At 32.1% G+C, this 13,701-nt stretch overlaps 1 protein-coding gene across 1 annotated transcript in view; it reads right to left on the bottom strand.

The window, feature by feature from the left end:
* LOC126890499 (juvenile hormone esterase-like) overlaps positions 1-11,105 on the bottom strand; it is a 52,417-nt gene extending 41,312 nt beyond the window's left edge. The window contains exons 1-3 of the mRNA XM_050659482.1: positions 11,017-11,105; positions 3,418-3,537; positions 3,233-3,361 (exon numbers count right to left, since the gene is read on the bottom strand). Coding sequence (XP_050515439.1) covers positions 3,233-3,361; positions 3,418-3,537; positions 11,017-11,085 — 318 coding nt within the window. The 5' untranslated portion in view covers positions 11,086-11,105. The remainder of the gene's footprint in view (positions 1-3,232; positions 3,362-3,417; positions 3,538-11,016) is intronic.
* Between the last annotated feature and the right edge of the window lie 2,596 nt (positions 11,106-13,701).

The raw sequence follows: 13,701 nt of genomic DNA, 5'->3' as shown, positions 1-13,701 counted from the left end.
GCTTAGAACAAAAACTGGAACAGTGGACACGAGCTCTGGAGGAAAAAGGTTTAAAACTTAGTAGGACAAAGACAGAGTATTTGGAATGTTCATTTAAAGATGGAGTTACTACAAATAAAATGGTATCTTTGGATGGTGAACTGATTGTAAAAAGCAATAGTTTTAAGTGCCTAAGATCGGTATTTCAGAGTAATGGAGAAGTAGATGGAGATGCATGCAGTAGAATTAGGGCTGGATGGATGAAGTGGAAGGAAGCGAGTGGTGTGTTGTGTAACAGAAAAGTTCCAATGAAGCTGAAAGGAAAATTCTATATAACAGCCATAAGACCGGCTATGATGTACGGAACTGAATGTTGGGCAGTGAAAAAGAAAGAGGAACAACGAATGCATGTGGCGGAGATGAGAATGGTTAGATGGATAAGTGCAGTGACAAGAAAAGATAAAATTAAAAATGAGTATATTAGGGGAAGTCTAGGTGTCGCACCAATTGATACCAAAATGAGAGAGCATAGGTTGAGATGGTTTGGTCATGTTCAACGTCGAGACGTTAATCATCCAATACGAAGAGTAGCTGAAGTGCAGATTCCTGGAAGGAGTAGTAGAGGAAGACCAAAGAAGACGTGGGGGGAGACGATTAGGCAGGACATGTTGGTAAAGGGATTAATATTGATATGATCCAGGATAGAATTGTTTGGAGAAATGCAATTAGGGAAGCCGACCCCGCATAGGGATAAGGCAAAGAGAATGATGATGATAAACATAGTGAACACATAAATGGCTGTGATATGGAAAACCATATACAGAAAGTTACTAACTGTCACCCAACTTAAGGTTTCCAAACAAATCCCTTCATCAAACGACTCCAAGAAAAAGTTCCATGCTGTAATCCATAACACGAGCACACGGAGAGTGCTAACCTTTCCTATCCGTAGGTGCAGGTGTAAAGACGACATAAAATGGAGCTGGAACGCTCCAGCTTGCTTGTTCCCCCAAGTGACTAATGGTTGGAAATTGTCCTACCTCTCAGATGGTATTGAGAGGTCTAAGTTTTCACGTGAGTTTCTAAAAACACAATTCCCGTTTACTTCAATTTCTTAAGTGTACGAAAAAAAATCAAAGGAAAGAAAGAAGAAAAACTAGGAAAGTGTTTTTAGGATAGATGGTAATGTAAAAAAGGGACATTACTTACACACAAAAAATTACTGAAATTGAAGTCTTGACAAAATTTGACCTTGACAGAGTGAACTATGTGACAATTTCAAACTACAGACACGTGGATTTTAGACTTAAATATGATTTCTTTAAAATAATTATAGAATACTTATTAATGAGGTTGGACTACAAAGATAAAGTTAAGATAAAAGATACAGATAAATAGCTAAAAATTAAGCTCATGTTTCACTTCTTTTCAGAGATGATCAATCAACCCCTTACGTACATTTCACTCTCTCCAGAGATCTTCAGATGGGCTATATGATCAGCTCTGAATTAAATAAAACTAATATATCTATTTAAACAGAATTATAACAATAATTCGCTTTTTGGACATCTATTAACGAAATGAGAATTCCCAGATCAGCGAATCTGAAGACCTCTACCGTGGAACCAATTTCTGGGTACATCCTTAATCTCTGCCTTCTACAATTTTTACAAGCCAAGCAGACGACCAATAAAGGATACGAAAGGGATTCTACAATATGCAGTGACATTCCGTCCATTTGTCTATAAAACAATTCCATCGAAAGTTGATTCCGTGTACTCACAATATGAGTAAACTCTTTGCTCATATTGTCAAAAAATGTTAATTTTAAAATGTATGTTTTAATAAATCAGGTAAAGTAATGTAACGAATTTAAAAAGTTAACTGTGTATAAAAGGGAATGGCAAGGGCTTTTGACTTTTTTGCGATATTTATACATGTTTTATTGATTACCACAAAGCGTGCGATAGAGTAAAGCACGACAAGCTGATGAAGATATTAACCAATATTAGAATAAACACCTCTAATTTAAAGATTATCAGAAATCTGTACTGGAATCAAACATCAACTATCCGGACAGAGGCAGGAGAATCCGACGATATTAAAATCAAACGTGGGATCCGTCAGGGATGTATACTATCACCACTGATGTTTAACATCTACTCTGAAGAAATTTCAAGAAGCACAGGATGATGTTGAAGCCGGAATTCGAATTAACGGACAATGTATCAATAACATAAGATATGCAGACGACACAGTGGTATTCGCTGACAGTTCTGAAGCCTGTCAGGAGTTAATGAACAGAATAGCAGAAGTCAGTCACGGATACGGACTTTCACTAAACACTAAGAAACAAAATGTATGATGATCTCTAAGAAGGAACAGCAGTTTGGACGAATCAGTGTGAACGGTCAACAAATAGAAAGAGTAAAAACATACACCTACCTTCGTATGAACGTCAATGAAAATTGGAACCATTCCATAGAAATCAAATGTAGGATAGAGAAAGCAAGATCGCCGTTTCAAAAAAATGTCATGATTTCTCGATACCCATAAAAATCAACGGGGAATAAGCGAAATGAATTTCGACTCGATTCGAGTTCTCTGCTTAACCCAGGTATAACGATACCAGCAGGCACCGCTAGGAAAACATTCCACTTTGCGGTTCAGAGACCCATATGAAACGAGTCTGGGCCTCGATTTTTGACCCTTCGCTTCGTTATCGAACGTGTTCGCTTCGTATCTGTTTAGTATACGTAGCGCATACGTTCAATAACGAAGCGAATGGTCAAAAATCGAGGCTCTGTGTACTCTATACAGAGTATGGCATTAGTAAAATAATAAAATTAGAAAATCTACGGTTTCGTTTTGATTAAAATCTGTCTTCCTCCATCCCCCGATGGTACTATTTATAGGTCTACCTGTTTTCAAGGAGGCTCTGAGAAATTCCTCCATTTTGACTCCAATTGCAACTAAAAATATTATGGTGATTCGGACCCTGGGTTAGAGATCAAAATAAAATAATCGATAATACCGGAAAAATGTATCACACTTTAATAAAAAATTTACCTGCCCCTGGGTTTTCCAAAAATGTTATCGTAGTTTTTTCTTCGTAGTGTTTCTGACAATAAATCTGTTTCCTATTCGTCAGGCCACTTTGTATAATAAACTGACCGTTAATCAAAATTCTTACCATGTCAATGATCCTTAAAGTTTGGTTCATAAATTAATAAAAAAATATATGTGTACTTACTTTTGGACTAGCTATGTTTAAATATAAGCAGTCCTCAGAACCTTCCACTATGCCAATTCCTTGCACACATTGGTCCCTTTCATACGTACAGTTTAAAACACCAGTCCAATTAGATTTTGGAACAGCGAGCTATAAAAGGTTAAATATTGGGAAAAAAATTCAGTTTTAATCATTAAGTTACCTACCTCGAATCTTTTAGGAGGTTCTGCAAATGGTACACCATGGAACATGTACATCGTTTTGTTTTTTTCTGATAATGAAGTCGTTCCTAAGATCGTACCTTCATTTGTAGTTACTTGAACATTCTGTAATAATAAAATAAAAATATTTAAAGTGTTGCCTATATGAGCAAATACTATTGACTGTAATACATCCAACTCCCACAGAAATCTGGAAGCACGTTGCCAGTAGCGCCACTGTCGGCTTGCGGTGAAACTACGTTGTGACAACGTAAAATTTGACTTAAACATTCAAATTTAATTTTATAGATTTTTGAGTAACAAGCTAATTTTGCTAAATTAAATTAAAATAAAAATAGTTCAAACACTTATACAAAAACAATTATATAGCAATTTTATAAAAATGTAGGGTTAGATTGCTCTGGTTATCACCGTAGACCGCCTAGATGTGCTATTTTTTTGCTTCCGCAAATGTAATGGGAAATGTCAAGACTTGTATGTATTACAGTCCATAGTATTTGGTGAAATTGAGTGAAGCAACAAAAAATAAAATGGCGGGATTTTCAATGTCGAGATTTCGTTAACTGCGAATGTGCATACGTGCATACTGCTGTCCGTTGTCAGTTTCATTGTCACTCACACGTGGTATTTGTGACAGTGACAGCAAATACCATTGATTGGTTGACTATAATACATCCAGAGATATGTCAAGAATAGATCTCCCTAGGGATATGCTAAACAATGCATCGGGGCGTAACGTCGATATCAAGTACGGTGGTCTAGCTATCTTTGTCTGTCGTGCGAGTGTGAGCGTATCTACCAAGAGGTGGAAGTAATGGAACGAAAGTTGCACAGAGGCGGCAGCCATCATATGCTAGAGAGAGAAAGCTAAGCGCCAGTAGAGAGAGATAGATAGACCACCGAACCGAACTGCTCCGCGTTACGCTATTTTTCAGAGTTGGCCAAATCTATGTGTATAAGATCTTTGAATACATCCAACTCCCACAGAAATCTGGAAGCACGCGAAGCACGTTGCCACTTGCGCCACTGTCGGCTTTCGGTGAAACTACGTTTTGACAACGTAACATTTGACGTAAACATTTAAATTTAATTTTATTAATTTTTTAATAACGAGCTAATTTTGCTAAATTAAATTAAAATAAAAATAGTTCAAACACTTATACAAAAACAATAATAAAGAAATTTTATAAATGTAAGGTTAGATTACTCTGGTTATCACCTCAAGACCTCTAGATGGTGCTATTTTTTGCTTCCTCAAATGGAATGGGAAATGTCAAGAGTTTTATGTATTACAGTCTATAGTATTTGATATGAGTTTAATTCAATTTAGGTAAAGAGAAATAATTAAAAAGAAAAAGAGAAAAGGGAAATAAAGAGACAACTAAAAGGAAAAAACAAGAAGGAAAAGGATAAAAATAGAAAGAAAAAAAGGTAAATAGAAAAATATTTAATCACATTCAATTTATTCTACCACAGATGACCCGTTTCGTATACTGGTCAGAATAAATGGATTGTGAGTAGTCTTTTTTTATTTATTACTCTTTCCCTAACTAAAATACAAGATTAAATCCAGCAAAACCTTTATAGAATGTTTTTTCTTTCAATTTTTACAAGAAAATAAGTACTATTTTTTTCGTTACCCTGGGGCCAAATATTCTGCTTGTTTCTCCCAATATTTTCCAGTAAAAACAGTTTTTAATAAAAGATCAAGAACAAAATATTTTTTCTACGAGCGTGCAAAAATGTCTACTTTCGTGCACGCATTTTAGTTTAGAAAGTTTTACTTTTCCGCACGCGTGTTACTTTTCCGCACGCGTTTTACTTTTCCGCACGCGTTTTACTTTTCCGCACGGGTGTTAATTTAGATATGTTATTATGGCCTTAAAGTAATTATAATACATGCAATAAACTAATATTTAGATATTATTTAGTAATTTATTTCAAATATATCTTATTGCGTTCATGTTTTAATGAAATTAACGCGAGAATTCGATGAAATAAAATAATTTTGACATAATATTCGAAAGTCAAATCAGTAGACAATAACAGTAGTTTTGAATCGTCGGCATGGAAACCAAGATCGTCGTCATGCTAACCAATTATGCTGAAACTTTGGTTTTGACAACCTCGTCAAAGAATTAATTTGTGTATCTATTTTAATATTAATTAAATTAATTGATTAAGATTTGGCCTTTTTGTAAAGACTCGTAGAAAAAATATTGTTCCTAACTCTTGCAGAAAGTCTCTTTTCCGCACTCGACTGCTTGCCGAACTCCCGCTTCGCGTCGTTCGGCAAACTGCAGTCGCGTGCGGAAAAGTATGACTTTCTGCACTTGTTAGGAAAATAACTATTACAAAAGCACTGAAAATTTTACGTCTATATGTTGAAAGAAATGTTTCAAGCTACAAAGTTGTCATTTAAATAGCATAATAATAGCGATGAAAGAAAAATATCTAAAGCTGCCGTTAATGCAGTTAGGAAAAAAATGTTTATGAAAACGTGATAGTTACAGCATAGCATAAGTCAGATGATATAAAATATTGTTAATAACGAGAGAAATAGAAAATAACATTAAATCCATTTAAAACCTACTATTGAGTATTTTTAATGAATCTGTTTGTGTTAGTCTACGATAAAATTTAGAACTATAATAATAAACAAGCTAAAAATGCGAGCATTATCATAACGAAAACTTTGTTTATATACGTATTTAAATTCATAATATAGAAAATTGCTATTACGAAACGCTGTTTAGAATTAAAAATTATGTTTTAATGGGCAAGTATATCATTCTAATTTAAATGTTGTGAACTATAAAGATACTTTACTCGAAATTCATATTTTTTACATACCTCGTATCAAATTAATAAAACGTGATTCATGACAGTTGCATCATAAATCTTAGACCAAGAAGATATTTTTATGAAGAATAACTTTTCTTCGTCAAATTAAAAATACAAGAGTTATAAATGAAAATGATGTTGGTATCCATAATTTGAGAAAATTCGTCAAATATTTTTTTCCATTAGAAGGATGTAATTTCATATATCAGAACATACTTTTTTTATTCCAAACCACATTTTAAATAACATTTTTCCAATATTGTAAAATAAATAATACACACAACATGATAAAGATACTTTTTACTGATGAACTTTACTTGGATCTACAGACCGAGCGAGTCTCGTAAATTCTACGGCTTTGCGCCACGCTTCACGCAACCGTATTTGCGTACTTGTGTTTCGAGTTGTGTGGTCGTGCGCTGGTCGACTGGAGTTATAATTTACCAAATTTAAATATAATCGTTTCTACTGATTCAGTAATAATATAGTATAATATGTATTATTGCTTTCAAAATATACTCAAATTGTATTTTTATACATTTATTACACATATTATTTTATATAATAATTAAATTCACTATAAAATGTCATTTATATTTTATTAATAGCTAAATAATTTAAAATTTAGTTTGACATTCACGAAATGTCAAACTCAAATGTAAATAATAACATTTGCTTTGCTTAACAAATTCAGATTAAAAAAAGTAGTCTACTTCCTAATCAAAGATTTCAGCTGACGTTTAGTGCGTGGTAGGAAATAACCGGATTGTGACGTCACATTTTAGATTTTGAGGTCGATTATCTCGAAGACGGTTAGAGATATCGAAATGCCGTTTTCAGATTTGGATTCAGAAGACAAAACTACATATGAATCCATCGATACATCTGCTCTAAGTATTGCAGGAGCGGCAAGCTCCTAACGAAAAGTTTTCGTTGAAAAGGGGAATGAGAAAATTCTCTTTTAGGTCGCAATGCAGGATCTTTGGCAACAATCTATTGCTTGAGCTTTTTACAATTTATAAAGCAAGCAGACCGATAAATAGCGGACATAGGAGAATCTACAATGCATATTATGCATTCATCACCTGTCCGCTTATCTGTATAAAAATCCAACAGAATTTTGTATCCCTAGTACTCAAAATGAGTAAAATAAAATAAAGAAAGACAGCTATAGGTTTAATCTCATTCAGGGGCCACCACCATCGTTTACATAATATGTTTCTTCTTATTTGAGTCTTCTGAACAGCCTGTGGTATACCCTGAAATCTGGCTGTCTTACTTAGCAAAATAGTATAGATTTTTTTGCTGCGGGATGCGTTAGCGACGTCTATCTAAACAAAAGGAAACAAAAGAAAATTCTCTTTTAGGTCGGAATGCAGAATGCAGAAATTTAGGTCGCTAACGCGTTGAGCAGCAAATAATTCTATATTATCTTGCTTAGGAAGACAGCCAGATTTAGCAAGGCCCCCGTAACCGGAAGTGACGCACGCGGGTGCAATCCCAAAAGGGCATAAAAATTAATTTTAGACAAATTTAAACGCAGAATGAAAAATTGCAATATTACCGAAGGTCGAAAGTCCCTGAAAAATTCTATGTTTTTTGAATAAGTTACAGGGCTAAAAAAAAGAGAAAATTTAGTGTGATTTTTAATTTTAAATATCTCATAAAAAACTTTTTTGTTATTCTAAGGGACTTTCGGCCCTCAGTAATAACGTAATGATTGATTCTGCGTTTAAATTTTTCAAAAATACTTATTATTTTTCTCAGGATTCGAAAAAAAATAATGCATTTAAAACACATTGTCGCGAAATTTTGCTCCTACGCCCTTAAGTATAAAAGACACGAGAGGTCAAGGGTATGATAACGGTGCCAGTATGTGTTTATGATAAGGGTAGAATTTTACGTATGTTTCTCTTTCTCCACAAATAGAAGGAGTATTATAAAATTCATGTTCCTGAATTAAATCTAAAACCTCTAAAAGTGATACAAAATGGTCGAGTAGAATAAAAAGCTAAAAAGCTATTCAAATTTCATATAATTAAAATTTGTGAGAATCTTATAGATATAGCAGATAATGATACCTTTAACATAGAAAATAGACAGTATTAGAATAATGATCAAGTACTAAGTTCGTTAAATAGTAGATTTGACATAATGCCTGGTTAGGATAATGTTTTTGGTTTTTTAGTGATATGTATTTTTACATTAAGTGACGATGATATTTTGAAAAACGGTCTTTCTCTTCAACAAAACCTAACTGATCCAGTAAAAACGGAGGCGGATATTGGTGCAACTGATTTATTTAGTGAGATAAACACTTTAAAAATTATTTTCATTACTTGACTCATCAAATGCTCACCAAAAAACACGTCATATTTAAGCTTGCCGGGAAAGGCACCCTCTCACCCCCCGTAGGTATCATCCCTTAATTTTTTATATATATTATATTTTATATTTAAATTACTGCTCCTCTTTTTATTTCATATTTGGATTCTCCTCTTTGTACTGATTTCAAAAATGTATAACACTTGATGCTTAAAGTGATTAGTTTATGAGAAAAATAAATACAAAAGTAAGAAAAATGAATTGAATAAAAAATATTGTTTTAACAATTTTATAACCATTTAGAGTGAACATTTCACTACCAAAAATTTTAACAAAAATTATTCAAGCTTTGAAAAGTCATTTTGAATAATTATTGTTAAAATGTTTGGTAGTGAAATGTTCATTCTAAATGTTTGTATGTAATAAAATTTAAAAAAATATATTTTTTTTTCAATCCAGTTTTGTTGCATTTGTATTTATTTTTCTCATAATCTAATCACTTTAAGCATCAAGTCATATAAACATTAACATAATTATTTATACAAGGAGTCCAAAAAATTTTTTTTAATTAAATTAATTGAGATAAAAGAAGAATGTATCCGGATATCGATAAAATTGTTATAAACAAAGAACTTGAGGAATTACATAACAGCGATTTTTCGCGAGACAGAACATTTTTTTGTATTTTTTTGGGTCATTCTAAGCCAAAAATGTTCTTACAAGTTTTTTCGTAGGATGCATAGTTTTCGAGAGAAACGTGGTTGAACTTTCAAAAAATCGAAAAATTGAAATTTTTGAACCCGAATAATTTTTGATTAAAAAATAAAATAGTAATTCTGCTTACCGTATTTGAAAGCTCAAGTCAAATTATACCGGTTTTGATTATTTGCATTGCTAAAAAGTAATTGTTTTATTGTCAAACAAAGCTATAAAGAAATAGGGTTTCCCGTTCCCAATGTATGCGTTTTAACTCATGCTACGTAAAAATAGCGCGCCTACTCATTCGGTTTTAAATGAGAGATGCATTGAAAACATCACTCAAGCACTATGTGTTTATAGCTTTGTTTAACAACAAAACAATTAATTGTTAGCAATGCAAATAACCAAAACCGATAGAATTTGACTTGAGTTTTCAAATGCGGTAAGCAGAATTGCTCTTTTATTTTTTAGTCAAAAGTTATTCGGGTTCAAAAATTGCAAATTTTTGAATTTTTTAACCGCGTTTTTCTCGAGAACTGTGCATCCTATGAAAAAACTTGTAAGAACATTTTTTGCTTAGAATGACTCAAAAAATATAAAACAATATTTTGTTTTGCAAAAAATCGCTGTTATGTAATTCCTCAAGTTCTTTGTTTATCACAAGCTTATCGACATCCGGATCAACTGTTACCCAAAAAATTGGTGTTCTATGGGTCAAAATACATAAAAAAAACTTGGGTAAGTCCATCTGAATAAAGGAGGGCATTGTACCCCCCTGGCGACAGGACTCTATGTAATTTATTTAATTCAAAATACATTTTACTGCTGTCAGATAAGAGAAAGAAAATGTTTATTTGACAAATAAATATTGGTTTTCGCTTAAATTCAATATTAAAACTGTCTCCTACCTCTTAGCAGTTTGAATATTAATTTAAGCGAAAAGCAGTATTAATGTGTCAAATAAATATTGTTTTATATACATTCTTCTTTCTGTCTCAATTATTTTAATTCAGTTTTTTTGGATACTCTGTATAAATAATTGTGTTAATGTTTATATAACTGAATAGAAAATTAAATAACCTTTAAACTGAGCTATTACACGACTTCTACTCTCATTTAAAAAAATCATCCATTACGTCATCACGCCCAGATGGATGACGTCACAAGTATGATATACAGTAGAACCCCGATTATCCGGGTGCAGATTATCCGTGCTGCGGATTATCCGTGCTATGATTTTCTATTACTTAAGTTGCGTTTTTGAGGTTTTATTAAAATAGCGAATAAAAAATCACTTGACAGAAACTCTATGTGACGAAAGAAAGACTCATAATGAAAGATTTATTTTTTCTGTAATTTTTTATGGTAGGTACATATATATGTGTATTATATACATATGTATTATACATAAGGAATACATGTTCGGATTATCCGTGCTTTTCAATTATCCGTGCCACCCTTCGGTCCCGAGGAGCACGGATAATCGGGGTTCTACTGTATATGCCAAAAAATCATAACTTAAAAATAAAAATCGACCTGTTTCGGAATTTCTCTCAAAAATTGCCTATTCTCGAGAAAATAAATTTATTCCAACCTAAACGTCCTCACTGTATATTTTAAAACACAATTACATGACTAAGCAATCAATACATTTACAAAACGATATTTTTTATGACCCAGACATAAAAATACAAAAATTGATTTGTAGGTACTAACCTCTGAGGAAACTTTAACAAATATTATCGCTAATAAATTTACGACAAACAATAAGCTTGTCGCAGTCATTTTTGCACTGTCACATTGTAGTCAAGTTATCGTTTTTTATATATATGTATGTCTATATCAGGCAAATAAAAAATGCATGAACAATACAATAAATTAAATTATATTTGTAGATTGTTAACATTTTGTTTAATATTAATTTGTATAAATTACCGCAATTTCTTTTAACGATTATTGGTATTTCCCATTTCTTACATATTTAGTAAATATATTAGAATTGCAATATTCTCAAAATAGAAGAATATTGTATCCTGTAAAATTGTAAACTATTTATTATCCATCTTCTTATAGGGCAGTCAATGAGGCTATGTGGCTCCGAATTATATCCTACTATATCGATTTACGTGATATTTTCACAGTAAATAGGGAATAGCCCAAGAAACAAAGTCTACCCTATGCCGATGTGTGCTTTTGTCTTGGGGGCGGTTCCCACCCCTTCTCGTGAGTGAAAAATTTTTTGCTTAAATAACTACGGAAGTTGCTATAAACCTAATACTAAGCAAAAACTGTTCTATAATTTTTTTTCGAAAACTCGATGTTCGAAAACTCTACTTTCGAATACTTTTTGAGTTATTCCTGGTTGAAAATTGGCCATTTCCATTGAAACATAACACCTTTTCAAACGGTTTTTTGCGAATAACTTAAAAACTATGCATCTAACTAAAAAAAACTATATAAAACATTTTTCTAGCTTATAAAATAACAAAGAGATTCTTTCCTTTATGAATCTTCTAGTTATAACACAAAAAGAGATATGGTAAGTGAAAAAACTTGTTTTTTTGGTGCATGCTCAAATCAGTGTATTTAACTTGAAATAACAGAGAAACGGTCGATTTTAGGTGTATAATGCTACCAATAACTTCTGTTGTACTTGAAAAGACCTTTAAAATAACTAATATTAAATGTCGATTACATTCAAACTATGCGAGATGAACTGTAAAAAATTTGATGACTAACGTATTTTAAGAGAAAAATGAGAAGTGTATTAAAACCCCTCATCCACAAGAGTTTAAATGCATCGTTTTCCTTCTACAATACATTTTACTATAGTGTTCTTTTTATGTTCAAAAAGTTGGGCGGGTTTAAAATGAATGGTTTTTGAAAAAAAATAAGATCAAATTATTGAGCGCATTTTTAAATTTCCTTAAAAATCTTCTTTTCTCCATGTAACTCGAAAATGATAGAGATGCCAAAAAAGATGCCATACAAAAATGAAGGTTTCTTCTGGGTAAACATTTTCATTTTGTTTTTTATAAGAGTATCTCTTATCATTTTCAAGTTACATGGAGAAAAAAAGATTTTTGAGAAAATTTAAATATGCGCTCTATAATATACTTCTCAATTTTTTTCTTAAAATTCGTTAGTTATCAATTTTTTGCAGCACATCTCGCTTAGTTTGAATGTAATCGACATTTAATATTGCTTATTTGAAAGGACTTTTCAAGCAAAATAAAATGTATTGGTAGCATTATATATGTTACAGTTCAAGTTGATTCTCAGTTAGAGTTGACTCCAACTAGTTGGAGTCAACTCCAACTGAAACGAGCAGTAAAAGTTGATTTTAAAAATTTAAATCAACTTTTACTAGTTGGAGTTGACTCTTCCTGGATCGTTTCAGTAAATGTTGATTATACGAGAATCTCAAGTGCATTTTTAATGAGTGCGTGTTTCTTTGTTTTGACCATTTCAACTACTTATTAGTATAGTCTGTAACGTCGCCCCCGTTAGGTAAATTATTCTGATTCGATTTTTTGTACAAACTTACTCAAAGAAATATATCCGTATAACAATCCTTATAACAAAATCACGCGGTACCGCGGTCGAAAAATTGTTTAACCAATTTCAGTAAAGTCAGTCAGTAACGTGACTCTTTATCGAACGAGTCTGATATTACGAGCAGAGGAACAGACGCGTTCGATAAAGAGTATTGAGGTGGTGCGTACAAAATTGTATCGTCAATCATAAAAAACATTAACACTTACTTATAACTTTGAGGAATTTTTTTTAATTTTAGACGAAATAAAAAATTTGTATGACAGTAATCACAGATGACTTTTGCATGATGGCCGGTTTTGATGTTTAATCGATAGTTATCAATATTGTATACCTACCTAATTACTAATGTTGATTTTTTACCAAGAGGAGTAAACTAAAAAGACAGATTCACACCCAAGAAAGTTACTAGAAATGTCAACAAATTCATCTTCTTTTTTCGTTGATCATATCAGCTCTCGATGATAATCCATACATATTATATTATACTAACACATCGCTAAAGAGTTCTAAAAACAATTGTTTTTATATAAAAGTAGACTAAAAATCTAAAAATTAAAGGAATAATGCAGAAAACACAAAAATCGCAGATATACTTAATTAACCTATAAAATGACAGAAGTGTCAAAATTTGATAAATGTCCTTAGTGTCAAAATTTAATAACAGTGGAGTAAACTTGCCTACGGTTGGACCAATTAGAAACAAGCATTACAGCGCGGTAAATTTGAATCACTCCTCTTGGTTAAATAACAAACATAGATCTGTAAAGTTTTGATTTATTTTGTATGAATATAATTGCGAAACACTACAGAATTTTACTTTTTGACATAAATTTTATTAATAAT

The sequence above is a fragment of the Diabrotica virgifera genome, chromosome 8, assembly GCF_917563875.1.
Source record: "Diabrotica virgifera virgifera chromosome 8, PGI_DIABVI_V3a".
Taxonomy (NCBI): domain Eukaryota; kingdom Metazoa; phylum Arthropoda; class Insecta; order Coleoptera; family Chrysomelidae; genus Diabrotica; species Diabrotica virgifera.
The sequence above is the reverse complement of the archived record's forward strand: the minus strand, read 5'-3'. Positions and strand labels throughout refer to the sequence as shown.